Source organism: Notolepis coatsorum (genome assembly GCF_963971535.1).
Source record: "Notolepis coatsorum genome assembly, chromosome: 14".
Classification (NCBI taxonomy): Eukaryota; Metazoa; Chordata; class Actinopteri; order Aulopiformes; family Paralepididae; genus Notolepis; species Notolepis coatsorum.
Genome location: NC_140178.1, coordinates 97,388,680 through 97,406,656, shown reverse-complemented (window position 1 = coordinate 97,406,656; position 17,977 = coordinate 97,388,680). Strand labels below are relative to the sequence as shown.

At 42.9% G+C, this 17,977-nt stretch overlaps 1 protein-coding gene across 2 annotated transcripts in view; it reads left to right on the top strand.

The window, feature by feature from the left end:
• The first annotated feature begins 537 nt into the window (after positions 1-537).
• LOC311241094 (SWI/SNF-related matrix-associated actin-dependent regulator of chromatin subfamily E member 1-like) overlaps positions 538-17,977 on the top strand; it is a 53,644-nt gene continuing 36,204 nt past the window's right edge. For both annotated transcript variants that reach the window (XM_084329790.1, XM_084329789.1), the window contains exons 1-3: positions 538-732; positions 3,419-3,471; positions 15,000-15,043. In XM_084329790.1, the coding sequence (XP_084185916.1) occupies positions 3,465-3,471; positions 15,000-15,043 (51 nt within the window). In that variant the 5' untranslated portion in view covers positions 538-732; positions 3,419-3,464. The remainder of the gene's footprint in view (positions 733-3,418; positions 3,472-14,999; positions 15,044-17,977) is intronic.

The window sequence follows — 17,977 nt, the reverse complement described above, 5'->3', positions numbered from 1 at the left end:
GTGTCCCCCACCCACCCACCCCTCCTACCCAACCCCCCCCCACCAAACCACCTCCAATGTACAGCCCCCCCCCCCCCCCCCCCCCCACCTACCCAACCTCCTCCAATGTACAGTTTCTACATCAAATGTATATATACTCTCTTTTCTGGACTCTTTTCGTATCACACATTTTTTTTAATGACTGGTATGTCATAAATGTATAGATGTAGGCAGCAGTACTGTCTATCTGTATGTCATATATGTTATGATGAATTGAAAATGGGGGACCCTAATGTAAACAAGACGAAAGTCTTTCTCTGGTCTGCATCCCCTTAACAATTGTATGTATTGAGCATTTGAGCTGTACTGTACTGTACCCATTCTGCAATCTGTTAATAAAGTTTGCAATCAATCAATCAGACCTGCTGCCTTTTTCAGACTCGTCGTTTGATTCTGCACTCGGTTGCCATGTTTAATAGAAACCTGTGCGTTAAATGTATCCATCTATAAGTGGTGGTTGGTGATTTAATATTGAACCTCCTTCATTCGTGTCATATTTATTGGAGCGAGCTGAAGATCAATTCAAATGTTTACATTGAACTGTGTAACTTGTTGACCTAACCTAGCCCTGTACTACCCTGAACCTAGTGGGGCAAAGTGGGAGGAAAGACAAACCTGGCAACCCGGAACGGAAGAGCCGTGCAAACTGCAAAGCGAGCGCGACAGTGACGAGGGAACAAAGGGCTACTCTGGGTGAGTGGATTTCTTGTCCTTTCCCTAAATTATTCCAACAATATCTGTAACGTTACATTTGTAGCACATTTGTTGATACCCCAGTCCCTTTCCCAACCCGTTAACGTTTAGCTAGCTAACTTTATCACGACGTGTGCGCATTAATAAATAATAATACCTCTGTTCCCTTCTGAGCTACCATTAGCTAACGGTAACCTTGCTAACATTTCACTGAGCGCTCCTCAAACATAATGCAATTTAGATAGTCAATCTGGCTTGGCTTTCTAAAGTGGTGTCTTATCTATCGCGTAGCCCCGACTTGCTTGTAGATGGCCCCGTTTAACTTCCAGCTATAATCTCTCAGTGTACGTCGGTGGTCCCTTTGTTACCCATCACTGCTAACGTTGTTTTAGCTTTGGCTAGCAGCGGGCCCTGTCGGCTAACGTTGTTTTAGCTTTGGCTTTGAAAACTTTATCAACAGATTGCAGAATGGGTACAGTACAGCTCAATACACACAATAACAGCAGGCTAGCAGCAGGCCTGTCGGCTAACGTTGTTTTAGCTTTGGCTTTGAAAACTTTATCAACAGATTGCCGAATGGGTACAGTACAGTACAGCTCATTCAAGGGTACTACGACTATGCTTGCACCTCATGGTACCAAAGCACCTCAAAGGCACTAAAAACCAAATTACAAACCTCTCAAAACAAACTAGTCAGACTACTGCTTGACCTGACTCCTAGAACCCACCTCACCCCTGCCCACTTTGACAACCTAGGATGGCTTAGAGTAAACGACAGAGTACAGCAACTTGCAATGGGCCTGGTCTACAAGATACACTGTGACGACCAATGAAGGTACCCATGTACATGTCAAAATACTTCCCAAGGGTCAGTGACTACCACGATCACAACACCAGAGGGAGCTCCACAAATCATGTTAAACCCAGATTCAGCTCAAACAAGGGACTAAACACGTTTAGCAATTATGCCACATCAATGTGGAACGCCCTACCCAAAGCTGTAAAGGAATGTGAATCACTACCCACTTTCAAAAACACTCAAAGAACACCTACGGGAGACTGCAATTCGAAACTGGCCCCTACAAATGTCCTACCCCAGTTGTACAGTAAATGACCAAGTATGGCTTTTGTCAGCTCAGTATTCCAATGTACAGTGGACAGTGTCCCCCACCCACCCCCTACTCAAACCCCCCCCCCCCCCCCCCCCACCTCCAATGTACAGTCCCCCACCCCACCTACCCAACCTCCCCCAATGTACAGTTTCTACGTCAAATGTATATACACTCTTTTTCTGGACACTTTGTATCACAAACAGTACTGTATTTGCAAATCTGGTATGTCATAAATGTATAGATGTAGCAGTACTGTCTATCTGTATGTTGTGTGTGTCATATGTTATGATGAATTGAAAATGGGGGACCCTGATGTAAACAAGACGAAAGTCTTTCTCTGGTCTGCATCCCCTTAACAATTGTATGTATTGAGCTGTACTGTACTGTACCCATTCTGCAATCTGTTAATAAACTTTTCAATCAATCAATCAATCAATCAGCTCAATACACACAATAACAGCAGGCTAGCAGCAGGCCTGTCGAGTATGGTCCAGCTGCAGCGCCGGAGAATCCTCTTGAGGGGCAAGCCTGTCTGTGGCAGCCACAGAGAGCGCGCTGATTGGCGGAAAGTATGGACGTTTCTCGAAGTACTCGGAGGTGCATGCCATCTAAGAATGAAGTGAGCGTGTGTTATTGGATTGATTGATTGATTGATTGAAAATGTTATTAATGTCCGCCTTGTTTCGAAATGGTTATGCTTAAGCCCTCTTTCGAAGTCGGTTATGCTTAGAGTTTATCTTTAGAGCAGGGCGATAGACCACCAGCCCTGATTCCAAACTCTAAGCATAACCGACATCGAAAGAGGGCGACTTCGAAAGAGGGCCTAAGCATAACCAGTTCGAAACAAGGCGGACATTAATAACATTTTCAATCAATCAATCAATCAATCCAATAACACACGTTCACTTAACACAGCGCACCTCCGAGCTGCTTCTATAGAAAGTAGGTTCGTACTTTACGCCAGACGTACATCAGCGCGCGCCTTCTGTGGCTGCCACAGGCTTGCCCAGTGAGAGGATTCTCCGGCACTGCAGCTGGACCCTATTGGGCCTGTCGGCTAACGTTGTTTTAGCTTTGGCTAGCAGCAGGCCTGTCGGCTAACGTTGCCCGGCGAGCGACCGGTATACATTGCATTCGATTACATTCAAATGTATTGTTATTATACAGCACAAATACAGTACAACGAAAATAAGTTTGGCATCCAACCAGAGTGCAAATGTAACTGTAAAGTGCAGTAGTAATATACAATGTACAAGTAGTTCAACTGGAGTATAAGTTATATAAATGAGTACTACTGAGTAATGCTAATCTGATGTATGGGCACTGTTACAGTATTATGTACAGTGATACAGGTATACAATGTAATTAACTAATTATACACTATGGTAGTAAGCAATACTGGCCAGCCATCGTATATACGGGTATGTAAACAGGAATATCTATAGGTATATATATTCAGACAGATGTGCATAAATATATATGTGGTAAATATATTTAAACATACATATGGTATACACAGCATTATTGTGCATGCTATCATACAGAGTTAACATTAACCGTTATTTTCATTATAGGGCCCTATGATGGAAAGAGCTTGAAGTCTCCAATCCATCATACAAGATGTCAAGTAAGTAAATATACAATATATTTGTTCCTCAAATTATTAACAGAGATGTGTAGACTTAGAAGCAGATATGCCTTTTTTTCATCATTGTTATGTTGATGATGAAGAAGATGGTGGTCGATAATACCATTATTATTGTGGTGAGAATGTTTCATACATTTGAGACGTCATCATAATTGATTAGGGGTACACGCATTTCTTGGTCAGAATAGTTGTGCTTTTGTTGAGGGGAAAAAACCTGAGCTTTTGAGCTACTTTGACATCCACTGGTTGACAATATCCCTTGGCCCACCCCACCGAAAACGGAATTAGTGTTTTTGCATTTGGACAGACACAACTGGTTGTTTTCCATTTGTGTTGCAACACCTGTCTCAAAACCCTGCCCTCTTTTCTTGATCCTCCAATCACAGCTGTCGCTTACCTCGGACTTCCTCGTACAAACTTTGGGGTAGGGTTTGAGACGGGTCCATTGGACCTCCTACAGCAGGGCTATTCAACTGGCGGCCCGCGGGCTAGATCCGGCCTGCGGGATGATTCTGACAGGCCCGCAAAAGATTGCATGATAACATTTTTTTTTTTTTTTTTTTTTTACTTTTTCTTTTCATGTCAACGTTCACACGCACAATTGAGCCAAAAGTCACTCAATTAATGACAGATTTCATTGATAAATTGAGGGAAAACTTTGCAAGTCGATTTGATGAATTTGACATGCCCAGAGAATTGATGCATTTTGTGAGCAACCCATTTGCCAATGTAGCTGCTATTTCCACAAAAGGACAAGACTTGCTTGCATCACTTCACATTGATGAAGGTCTCCTGCAACTTGAAATAATTGACATGCAAGCATCATCTGCTCTGAAGCAGGCACTTGAGAATGAATCCACCACAACATTTTGGATAAAGTGTATTCATGTCAACACATTCCCCAAAATAAAAACGCTGGCAATATCTGTGCTAACAATGTTTGGCTCAACATACGCCTGTGAATCCAGTTTCTCTCACATGAATGCCATTAAAACAAGCAACCGTGCCTCCTTGACAAATGAGGCTCAGCTGCACTATAAATGTGTTTTTTTGTTCAAGTGTTGATGTTAGAATGTTCAGATGCACATCATGCACTTGTTTGTTTTTTATTAAATTTTTATATTGAAATGTTGAAGAGGAGATGTTGCAGTTGTTGCACAGTCATAAATGAAGCACTTTTTTTGAAAAGTATACTACTTTTGCAATGTAGTTAAATAAAAGTTGTGAAAATGTGGTTGCGTGTTGTGTCAAGCAGGGTTTCCGTTAGAAAAAATTGTTGCCGGTCTCCGTGACCTGCAAGATTTCAATCTACCGGACAAATGAGATTAATTCCGGTCATAGTTTATTGAGCTTTAAAACAATTGATAGGCAGGCTATATAAAGAATGTCATCCTCAAGGCATGTAGATTTATAATATTATTACTTAAAACTAGGCTACTTTTGCGTATACAGTCATTAATATATTCCAAATAAAATAAGTCCCTCGATACTCCGTGCTGCTGCTGACTTGAAATAAAATAGACCGCGTATGTGGGCAGTCGGTCCGACACTAAACAGCAGTCTGTTATAATCACATTTTTATGAGCTAACGAATTCCGTTATATTGGACATTTGTATTAATTATATCAAGCGAAGAACTGAGAAAGCAGAGAGACGGCAACATTATCGTGGTTTGCGTGACGACTCTCCACCTCGCAACGACTTATTTGCAAAGAGTATGGCGCTGCAGAGCAGCTGATTCAGCTGTTATTGGCTCTTTTCTGGGAACCGCACAGCAGCGCCCCCCACCCAACATTGGCTGAAAATGGCTGAATTGGAGTACTGCTGGAATACTGCATTGTGCTGCTGCTGCTCCGGCTCTGCAGCTTCACAAAAGTTCGCACACCCAGCACTAAGCTCTCGCTGACAACGTCGTTGTCATTATTAGAAGCAACGAGGAAACAAATGTAATGATCGTTTCGTTCATCGCATAGGCTATTTAATTTTAGCCTATTTTAATACAATTCAAATAATCAAATTGTGCTTAGACTCAGGGAATTATTTTCACCGGACATTAAGACCGGAGAGATTAAATATGTCGGACTTCAACAGATTTTGCCGGTCAAATACCGGTAATTACCGGCTAACGGAAACGCTGGTGTCAAGTGTACATATATTCATAGCACGGGGAGGCGCCATGGCAGTCCGGCCCCTGGCCCCTTGGGTTTCTGACAATGTGGCCCCCTGAACAATTTAGTTGAATAGCCCTGTCCTACAGGGACAATAAGGGTGCCTGCTTCCATTGTAGTGGGAACTAGGAAAAACTGGACCTCCTACCAGGAAAAATGCAATGGAACAGCCCTCAAAGTCAGAATTCCAAGTAGGAAACTCAGGTATGATGTCTCAACTAGGAATGGGTGTGAGTAATCCATTACTCGAGTCCTCGCTGTTTCAACTGATCTCGAGTGGTTTTTGAGGGAACTCTATTTAAAAAATTTGGTTATCACTAAGTACGTCCACCAAAAGTACGTTTTTTTTTTTTTTTTTTTTTTTTATACTTTGGCCATTTCCCTGGCTCTTTTATACGTTTATCGCATTTATACTTGGTCAAGTTCGACCGACAGAAGCAGGCTGAAAGGGTTCAGATGGGGGGGAAGACACTCTGGGAAAGGCACGGCTGCAGTCCGGGATTCGAACTCGCTCAGCCCCAGATCCGTGACGAGCACGGTTGTCCACGGCGCTGAAATAGCACTCGCGGTACGTGGTGAGCTACTGGAGCTCCCCTAAAAGTACTTTGTTTTTGCCACTGAAAAATAAATCTCGCTTTGAAATCCTGTAAGGCATGAGTCAAAGTGTATATTTTAAGACCTAATAATATAATAATAATGCAGGACTTAGGAAGTCTTTATTTGGCATGCAAACAACACACGCATGCGATGGGCGGCACACACAGGAACAGGGGAGGAAATTAGGCCACTTTACTCGCCAAATGCGAGTATTTTTTACGTTTGGCGAGTGATTCATGAAGACCACTCGCCAGTCTGGTGAGTTGACAGTGCCACGAGAGCACTGCACAAGACCCGCGGACATATATAATGTTTAATAAAAGTTCCCGCAGTACTGGCCAACCCGCGGACATATATAATGTTTAATAAAAGTTTCTGCAGTACTGGCCAACCCGCGGACATATATAATGTTTAATAAAAGTTTCCGCAGTACTGGCCAACCCGCGGACATATATAATGTTTAATAAAAGTTCCCGCAGTACTGGCCAACCCGCGGACATATATAATGTTTAATAAAAGTTCCCGCAGTACTGGCCAACCCGCGGACATATATAATGTTTAATAAAAGTTCCTGCAGTACTGGCCAACCCGCGGACATATATAATGTTTAATAAAAGTTCCTGCAGTACTGGCCAACCCGCGGAAATATAGAATGTTGAATAAAAGTCCCGTGGTACTGGCCATCAGTCAAGGAAGCACTCGCAAACAGATAACGTTAAACACAGAAGATGGAAAACAGACAGACTGAGCAACGGGGAACTGCATCCAACCCTAGTACAACTCTCGAGTCCAAGGCAAGGACACATTTAAATTACAGAGGTGTATGTTAGTCTATTGCGCACCGGACTACGACGTAAGGTTAGACATTTTATTTCATGCTCAAAAGCCCCTGGCTTGCACATCGCAGTCACGAAAGGGGCTAGCTCAACCAGTGCACAACAGCAGACCAACCCAACTGACGTTACCACAACACTTGACGGAACTTCACAGCACTGTCGTAAGGCCACCGTGCCGTCTTAAAGGCACAGTGAACACTCGGATGCATACACAACATTGACGTGGCTTGACAACCGAGGTTCAAAGTTAACTTGATTGACTGATTGAAAACTTTATTAACAGATTGCAGAATGGGTACAATACAGTACGGCTCAATACACACAATTGTTAAGGGGATGCAGACCAGAGAAAGACTTTCGTCTTGTTTACATCAGGGTCCCCCATTTTCAATTCATCATAACATATGACATACACGACATACAGATAGACAGTACTGCTACATCTATACATTTCACATCTATCTATCTATACACTTCACAACATACTTCGGTTTTTTTCTTTCACTGCCCAACCCAGTCCAACCCAGCATCTTTCACTGCCCAGTTCAGCCCAACCCAGTCCAGAATAGATCCCTCTTTCATGTTAATATGTGTTATGCTAATATTGTGAAGAGTAGAGACTGTTATTAATGTTTTATGCTAATAAATATTTTAAAGAGTAGAGACACGGTGTGATTATTACTATGATTGAAAATCAATTTAGACGAAGACATACAAAGAAGTAATTATCACAATTAGCGATTTTTTTTGGCTGGTAAAAAATCAGTTTGTCTGGTAAAAAAAATCAGATACTCGCCAGTTGGCTGGTAAGCCAAAAAGTTAGTTTCCTCCCCTGCACAGGAACACACACATGCAATTTTTCGTGTCGCCTAATGCGATTGAGTCTCTGCACATGACCCATCCCGTCGTCCTTCCCCCCCATGGGCAGCCGGGAGCAGATAGGGCGTCGACGTGAGCCGCGCCCCGGCGACCAATCCAAGTGCTCCTGCCCGTCTTCGCCAAGGACGCCACAGCGTTAGCGATCTGTTGTTGTCCATGTTTCTCCATTGGGTTTATCTTATCGGGGGGGAAACCCTTGCGAGTACGGGGAGAACATGCAAACTCCACACAGAAAGGCCTGGGAGATACCCCACCTGGGTAACTGGCATCATGGAAACCTGGTCCCCAAGCGGGAATCGAACCCTGGACCTTCTTGCTGTGAGGCGACAGTGTTAACCACTACACCACGTGCCGCTTGTTTACCAATGATTTTAAGTGAAATATGAGTTTATAGAAATCTTGGCGCAACCTAACTTGAGCGTACTCTTTTGAGAGAAGAGAACCAGGGCTTTCGGTGGGCTTTCGAATTTCATAAAACTACACTTCCCAAGAAAAATCGGAGGAAAAAGGAGGGGGAAAAAGATCAAAAAAAAAAAAACGACACTTCCCAGGTCACGCCAGCCCCTGTCAATCATCTGACTTCCAACGTGAAGCTTTTTTTCTCTCGTTACTTTCGGGATCATATCTCACGGGTGGAACAAACCTGAACGTTATTGCCATAAAATAGAATACCTTTCTGTGAACATCTAGCAAAAAAACGTGTTGCAATCTGATGAAAAATAGCGGAGCAATTTACATTATAAAAAAATTACTGTACTTACAGTAGATTTCATTCACAGTTTTTGCTGCCCTATCAGGGGCGCCTGCCTGGTGATACTAAGTTCCAGATTGAACTCTGCTATTGGAAAGAGAAGATTTGTCCCGATCCATAGATGTGTGACTTGGTCATAATAAGGTCATTTATAGGCCTTGTTCCTGACATGGCTTTTGAAGTGATATTCGCACGTGTTTTTGCGGCTCCAGTCCACGGCGTATGTTGACAGAATTTGCAAAACACCTTATCGACTGAAGCATAAAAGTCATTAGGATACTGCTCTGCTCTGAATTTAGGGCTTAGTGCAGGGCTCTTCGCTAACGTTTTTCAAAAGGGGCACAGGTGCTCCTAAATGAAAACATTTAGGAGCACACAAAGAAATTTAGGATCACCCAGAAATATTTAGGAGTACAGTGAAAATATTTCAAGTAACAGTTTATTTTTATTTTTTTAAATAAATGTATATTTGTACTGTGCGTGCAAATAATAATAATAATAATTCATTTAATTTATATAGCGCTTCTCAATAACCCGAAGTCGCTGACAGTAGTCGGGAGCAGGGGTACAAACAAAGAGACGAAAGCAAAGAAAGAAAAGAAAACAAAACAACAAAGAAACAAAAACAAAGGAACATGAGACCATGGGGGGAACGGGGGAGACAGCCTGATGGCACAAACGGGAACGGGACACACATCTGTGCAATAGCACATACCACCAAAGTCACTGGCCCACTGTGCGTGTGTGTGTATCATCTGGGTGTGCAAACGGGAATGGGACACAGACATTTGAACTATTAATTAAGTGATTAATGCCTACTGTGGCAAAGTTGTAGCCAACAACTAGGCCTAATAAGAAAGGCAGTGACATTGAACAAAAAGGAGACACTGGCATTACCACCAGGGCCATCAGTAGAGGGGGGAGCTAGTGTTGCTCTTCTAGAAAAATAATCCTTTCAGGGTTGCCTATTGAAATACTGTACACCTCCAGTACAGAAACATTGTTTATGAGTTTGCGTGGCAGGTAGACCATTGATTAGACAGTCGATTCGGCCAATTACGACGTCACACCGCTTGCACTCTGGCCGTCCGGCGCTGCAGCTGGACCCTATTGCCCACCTCTGCGGTTGATAACGCTAGCCAAGTTAGCTGTACACACATACACAGTGGGCCAGTTACTTTGGTGTAGGGGTGTAACAATGCATCGATCCTACTTTGCAATATTTACAAAACATGACATTGTTTTCGAACTCTAGCCATGGGGAAATGTTTAGCCAATTCACGTTAAATTTGTATGTCTTCCTTCCGGCTCCAGTGGGTGTAGCTTCGCTAGCTACAGTGGGTACATTGGGTGCTACAGTGGGGGTAGTAGTGGGTGTAGCCTCGCTAGCTTGGCCAACTTCGCTAGCATGCTGGCTAGCGTCAGTATCTTGGTTAACGTTAACGTTAACTATCACCTCTGTAACATGAGCTGCCTCGCCTGACTTCTCATTCTCTGGTATGTTTCGCGCAAAATAAAAATTAATGGGCTTCGACATGGCTGTATTGTCTGACTCAGACAGACGCTGATCATTACTTTTAGTTTCCAGTCGCGTGACCACAGGAAACTCTACTGTGATTGGAACGTTTATGCGGCTGTGAACTGTGGGACTTGTAGTTTTTTAACGATTCTCGCAGTGGAGGAAAAAAAATAACGAATGAGGCTGTAATCTGCACTCACACGCCGTGCGAGTAATTGATTTTTCAGGTTCGCACACACATATTTTTAGGGGCATATGCGAGCAATATGGTCCCACTGTAGAGCCCTGGCTTAGTGGGGAATTTCTTCCGACGTTAACGACACACCGAAGCAGCTAGACTCTTGGACATTTCTCCGTGTTGTGTGTAACACACAGCGGTCCCCGCCTCCCTCCCTCCTTGCAACAAACGTTGCACCCAAAAACGGAATTTCAGTCCAGTTTCTGAACTATTAACAGCAGAGCTGTTTTGTAATCTTCACTCGTCTCGCACACATTTACATTTAGTCATTTAGCTGACGCTTTTATCCAAAGCGACTTACATGTTCTGTACGACAAGCCATCAGGAAGGGCACAACTCTTTATCAGCTGAGCAACAATGTTCATCAAAGTGTAGAGTCCTACAGTGTAGGTTATTAGAACCCTACGGTTAGTTAGGGTTCGATTTTTTTTTATATAAATTCAGATAATGGTTGAAGTGCGTCTTTAGTCGACGGCGAAAGATTGGACGTGTTTCGGCTGTCCTAACTGGGGTGGGTAGTTCATTCCACCATTGTGGGGCAAGGACTGAGAATAGGCGACTTCTCTTTGATGACCCTCCCGGAGCTTGGATAGGAGTAGGTCTGAGGCGGCCAGAAGATGCAGAGCGTAGGGGTCTTGAGGGTGTGTAGTTGGAGACCATTGACCAGAGGTAGGCGGGAGCGGTTCCCTTTGCCGCACGGTATGCTAGGTCGAGGGCCTTGAAGCGGATTCGTGCAGCAATGGGGAGCCAGTGCAGGTCCCTAAGAAGTGGGGTGACATGGGCCGACTTCGGTAGGTTTGAGATCAGGCGGGCCGCTGCGTTCTGAATGAGTTGAAGAGGCTTAGTGGCAGTGGCCGGGAGGCCAGCGAGCAGTGCGTTGCAGTAGTCGAGGCGGGAGATGACTGTTTATTGGACGAGGAGTTGGGTGGCTTCTTTTGTCAGGAAGGGGCGGATCCTTCTGACGTTGCTCAGGAGGAATCGGCAGGTTCTGGTTGTCGCTGCGATGTGAGCAGAGAAGTTCAACTGGTCGTCGAGGACAACACCAAGGTTCTTGGCGGTCGGGGACGCGGTCACAGCTGCATTCTCGACTGTGATGGAAAGGTCGGTCAGGGGGGAGGATTTGGCCGGCATGTGGAGCAATTCTGTTTTGCTTAGGTTCAGTTTGAGGTGGTTGGTCGTCATCCAGGCGGAGATGTCGGACAGACAGGCCGAGATCCGCTCAGACGTGGATATCTGAGGGAGGGAAGGAGAGGAAGAGTTGAGTATCGTCGGCATAACAATGGTAGGAGAAGCCATGAGACGTGATAATGTTACCCAGTGATTTAGTGTAGAGGGAGAAGAGAAGGGGTCCTAAAACCGAGCCCTGGGGGACACCCGTCCGCAGGGGGCGGGTGGCCGACAGGGTCCCTCTCCATGACACTTGGTAGGAGCGATCATTGAGGTATGATGACAGCCATGTCAGCGCAGAGCCAGCCACTCCCATTCCTGCGAGGGCCGCGAGGAGGATCTGGTGGTTGACTGTGTCGAAGGCTGCAGATAGATCTAGGAGAATCAGGACAGAGGAGAGGCCTTTCGCTTTTGCTAAGTGAAGTGCCTCTGTGACCGCAATGAGGGCTGTCTCTGTGGAGTGACCAGTCCTGCACACTGCGAGTAAATGATTTTTCCGGTTCGCACACACACATATTATTAGGGGCAAATATGAGGGAAATGCTCGCACTGTAGAGCATAATAATTATTATATATATAATTAGTAAACTGTCTGGGGCTTTTCTTGCCCCCCTTAACTGATTTTCGAGGGCATTTGGTCAATTTTCTAGGGCATTTTGCCCCAAGCCCCCGTTAATTTCGAACCCTGCTGTAAAGTATCTAGTTTTAATGATATGGATTAAATTAATCTAGTTTGCACTGATGCTTTTTTGTAATAGTCGTTTCAGCCCCAGACTGCTAGCTACCGAACACCTCAAAGGCACATGTTGTTTTCTGCATTTTCTTGTGATTTCCTGATTTACATTCTTGTTACGGCTCTGGCACATACAACGCGCACGAATTTCACATGCGGGTTCCTAGCGGGATCGCGCGCCTGGCCAGACACACCTCCGACGACTATAGCGCGGAGGAATGCACATTCAACACTTGAAGAGCGCAGATGCAGAATGCAGATATTGAGTGTATTTGTCACAACTATTGAACTTTCACGTGTCAGGCCAGGCATGGGGGGACCTATTTAACTGCTACAATCAGGGTTCGAAATTAACGGGGGCTCGGGGCAAAATGCCCTTGAAAATGGACAAAATGCCCCCGAATATCAGTTAAGGGGGGCAGAAAATGCCCCCGACAGTTTACTAATTATATATATGATCTACAGTGCGAGCATTTCCCTTGTATTTGGCCCTAATAATATGTGTGTGCGCGCCACCCGGAAAAATCATTTACTCGAGACGAGTGACGATTACAAAACAGCTCCGCTGTTATAATAGTCCCACATTACACAAGGCGCATAAACGTCCAATCACAGTAGCGCCCGAAAACAAAGTCACGGTACCGGCTTAGGCAAGTTATACATTCAGAATCAGACAACGCAAAAAAATCAGCCAGCCATGAAGCCCATTCATTTTTATTTTGAGCAAAAGATAGACGAGGAGAAAGAGAGGAATCCGGCTGACATGGCTTTTGAAGTGATATTCGCACGTGTTTTTGCGGGTCCAGTCCCCACGGTATGTTGACAGAATTCGCAAAACACCTTATCGACTGAAGCATAAAAGTCATTAGGATACTGCTCTGCTCTGAATTTAGGGCTTAGTGGGGAATTTCTTCCGACGTTAACGTTAACGACGCACCGAAGCAGCTAGACCATTTCTCCGTGTTGTGTGTAACACGCAGCGGTCCCCGCCTCCTCCCTCCTTGCAACAAACGTTCCACCCAAAAACGGAATTTCTATTTCATAATGAATTAAATAATTGTATAAAGAATTTTCAATGTTCTGTCATCTAATAATATATTCCATTACCTTTCCTATCTGTATCAAAGTCAAAATGTTGGTATCATAACAACACTACAACATACAAAAGCAGCTTGACAACCGATATCCTTTGCGTTTGATTGATTGAAAACTTTATTAACAGATTGCAGAATGGGTACAATACAGTACAGCTCAATACACACAAGTTAAGGGGATGCAGACCAGAGAAAGACTTTCGTCTTGTTTACATCAGGGTCCCCCATTTTCAATTCATAGTGTGCACACGCACAGTATAATAATGCATGAGATAAATAGTTAATAAACTCTGTGTTACTTGAACAATTTTCACTGTGCTCCTAAATTTCTTTGTGTGCTCCTAAATTTTTATTTAGATTTTATTTATTAACATTTTATTTAGGAGCACATGTGCTCCTTGGGAAAAAGGTTAGCGTAGAGCCCTATATATGGAGACATTAACATTACATTATCAAACATAGGGACGAAGACTGTAAAAAAAAGTGTCAACAATGTTTTATAATCCTTATGTTAATTTTCATCATAAAAATTCAGTGCCCCCGAAATAAAAAAAAAAGCCCCCGAAAAGCAATTAAGGGGGGCAAAAAAAGCCCTTGAAAAAAAATGTTAATTTCTAACCCTGGCTACAATAATACACTGATATCAAACCTACTGGTTGCTGTTCAATCATAATAATAATCATAATCATAATTACCATAATTAGCTGTCAGGAAACAAATAAAACGTTTGTCATTATAGGTGACAAGGTGGATTGACTTAATGACTGCTATATCCTGCTATTATTATTATTATTATTATTATTATTATTATTATTATTATTATTATTATGCAACATTGTAGGTTATAGGTATAAACAAACAGACAGACAGGGGGGGGTTGGGCGGGGTAATACTATCGTTTATTTGCATTGGGAAAGATACAGACACAGCTGGTTGAACAACATCTATATCTGTGGTAATAATGCAGATATTTAATTCAAGTGTATTTCTGTGACAATGCGCGTGGCGCATGCTCCCCGCGCCGCCTCGAATCCGACCAAAGCGGAAGCTCCCGGGTGCACAGTAGCGTCCGTTAACATGGGAGCGGAAGTGAAGCGGCAGCCGCCCGCCCGTCCGTCCGTGTTCATTCGTGTGCTGTGTGCCCTGGGCGTTAAACGTGGCCAGAAAGCTCTCAGGGTTTGGTTTGCACTTTGTTTATCTTTTTGTTTTTAGTTTTGGTCAGATGTGTGGTGGGTTAGAGTTGAGTGGGATGGGGGAGGCCACACCTCAGGCTCTGTCAAGCGCCATATGGCGAAATTCACGGTATAATAAGTTACTAAACTCCAACCCACACATCAGATCAGACCACAAACATGTAAACAAAATGCAATGCTAAGCGGGGCTCTTTTGCTCTTTGACAGCATTCACAGATTCAATACAGATTTATTTTAGGCAATTCAAACACAACTGGCGCCTTTAGAGTTGCTTGGTGATTTTGAAATTCAAGCAGTGACTGGAACATGTTGTGATTTCTGTTCCCACACAGAACGGCCATCCTATGCCCCTCCCCCTCCCCCCGCCCCTACAGCCGTAAGTATACCACTCCATCCTGTCACTGAACACCATTATCTATCTATCTATCTATCTATCTATCTATCTATCTATCTATCTATCTATCTATCTATCTATCTATCTATCTATCTATCTATCTATCTATCTATCTATCTCAATCAGGGTTAGAAATTAACATTTCTTTTCCAGGGCTTTGTTTGCCCCCCTTAATTGATTTTCGGGGGCTTTTTTTTTGTATTTCGGGGGCACCGAATTTTTTTGATGAAAATTAACAAAGATTATAAAACATTGTCGACACTTTTTTTACAGTCTTCGTCCCTATGTTTGATAACGTAATGTTAATGTCTCCATATATAGGGCTGTACGCTAACCTTTTTCCCAAGGAGCAAAATTTAAATAAATAAAATCTAAATAGAAATTTAGGAGCACACAAAGAAATTTAGAAGCACAGTGAAAATTGTTCAAGTAACAGTTTATTAACAAACTATTTATTACATGCATGTTATACTGTGCGTGTGCATACTAAGGGATAAACATCTGTGCAAATAGCACATACCACCAAAATCACAAATTGGCCCATGCCTACTAGACGCAAAGGATATTGGTTGTCGAGCTGCTTTTGTATGTTGTAGTCTTGTCACGATACCAACATTTTGACTTTTATACAGATAGGAAAGGCAATGGAATATATTATTAGATGATGATTATTTAATTCATTATAATTGAAACGCTATTGAATAATAGTTAATACAATTATTCTGTTACAGCTACAACCGAGCTATAATTTATACTATAGCTACTGTCCAATGTCTTCCTTTTGAATGAAATAGGTTCAGGAGAGAGAGATATGTGGAGAGGGAGAGAGCGAGACACACACACAGATAGACACAGATATGCTCAGCTAGGGCTGGGCGATATGGAAAAAAATCATATCGCGATAATGATATGATGATTTTATTTTATTTCTCGATATCGATAATTATCGAATTGTTATAAGTATAAAAAAAAATAAAAAAAAAATTTGTTTTTTTTAACAACAGATGTATGTTTATTTTGCAGCAATTCTTTGTCATTGCCGCCATCTTTAGTGTTACATCCCCTCACACTCCAGTTCTCAGGCTGCAGCTGGTTTAAAAGCTAAAGTAAACCGGCTTCTCTGCTGGCTGTGGCTCCAGAGGAGTTGAACAGTTCTGGCTCTGCTAGTTTATTTTTGATCTTTTGGCGCTTTTTTGGTGGACAAACCACCGCACATGTGCACCGTGACTCGTGACTGGAGACTAGTTCTGCTAGCACACATAGCCTACTGTGTACAGACGGTTTCAAACTGTATTTTAAATTAGAAAGCAAACAAAATAAATGGACAAGAGAAAAATAAATCTGAATTTGGTCAGTATTGTCATTTGGACAAGCAAAGCCATTACTTTAAGTTGCAGGCAAGAAAGACAAGTCTGTCCACCGTCTCTGGTTTTAAAACTGCCCTGTTGCAGGTAAAAAAAAATTAAAACGATAAAAAAAAAAAAAAGGATTTTTCGATTTTTTTTTATTTCGATATTCGATATCGATTATTAAAATATATCGCAATATTTATCGTTATATCGCCCAGCCCTATGCTCAGCCCCCCTTTCCTCTGAGCGTTCCCAGTGATGGCTTACTTTGTGCGTGTGTGTATGTGCGTGTGGGAACGGGACACACATCTGTGCAATAGCACACGCCACCAAAGTCACTGGCTGGCCCACAGTGTGCGTGTATTTGCGTGTGCTAACTTCGTTAACGTTATCCGTCTCAGTAACATTAGTTGCCTCGCCGGATTCCTCTTTCTCCTCATCTCTCTTTTGCTCAAAATAAAAATGAATGGGTTTCATGGCTGGCTGAATTTTTTGCGTTGTCTGATTCGAATGTATAACTTGCCTATGGTACCGTGACTTTATTTTCCAGCGCGTACTGTGTTTGTGTTCATTTCCTTTCTCTTGCATGAAACCAGCCGCATCACCGCAGGAAACTCTACTGTGATTGGACGTTTATGCGCCTTGTGGAATGTGGGACTTGTAGTTTCTGAACTATTAACAGCGGAGCTGTTTGTAATCTTCACTCGCACACTGCTAGTTAAAGATTTTTCCGGTTCTCGCACACATATTATTAGGGGCAAATACGAGTGAAATGCTCGCACTGTAGAGTATATATAATTATATATATAATTAGTAAACTGTCTGGGGCTTTTCTTAACCCCCTTAACTGATTTTCTAGGGCATTTTGCCCCAAGCCCCCGTTAATTTCGAACCCTGATTCTCAATCATGGTGGAACTGTTACTTATTAATTGGGCACAAAGACAGATCTCCAGGGTAAATGTATTAGTGAAGTATATAAATAAAAAATACAGATATATATTTGAGAGCTGGGCCGAGTGTTTAAAGAGGGACGAACCTCCACCACACGTATCTCCATCGTTCCTCGGAGTCCTTCACTTCTTTTTATCCCTGCCTTTTTTGCCGTCGCCCTCTTTGTCAGTTAGAAGATGGAAGAGTTCTCCTGTAAATTGGGGCTTACTTGCCCTTACTATTGAGGAACTAATCTTGATTCTGGGAAACAAAAAAAAACGTCTTGGCCATTATATACTCCATGCATGCTTATCCTACTGAGGTTTCTACATAATTTCACGGATTTAACGCTGGAATTGACAACACAACGATTCAAAGTCCCAGATGACATCACTGGTGGCCATATTCAAACTAATTTACTCTCAATAACTAGTGGTGGTGGGAAATATCGATACGTAGTATTATCGCGATACTTTGCGTGGCGATAGAAAAGGAAAAAATCTGTTGTATTTTTATTTATTCTTTATAAGGAAGTTGCATTGTTCATTTCAATACCTGTAATAGTACAGTAGTCCACACACATGCACACCAGCGTTTCCGTTAGCCGGTAATTACCGGTTTTTGACCGGCAAAATC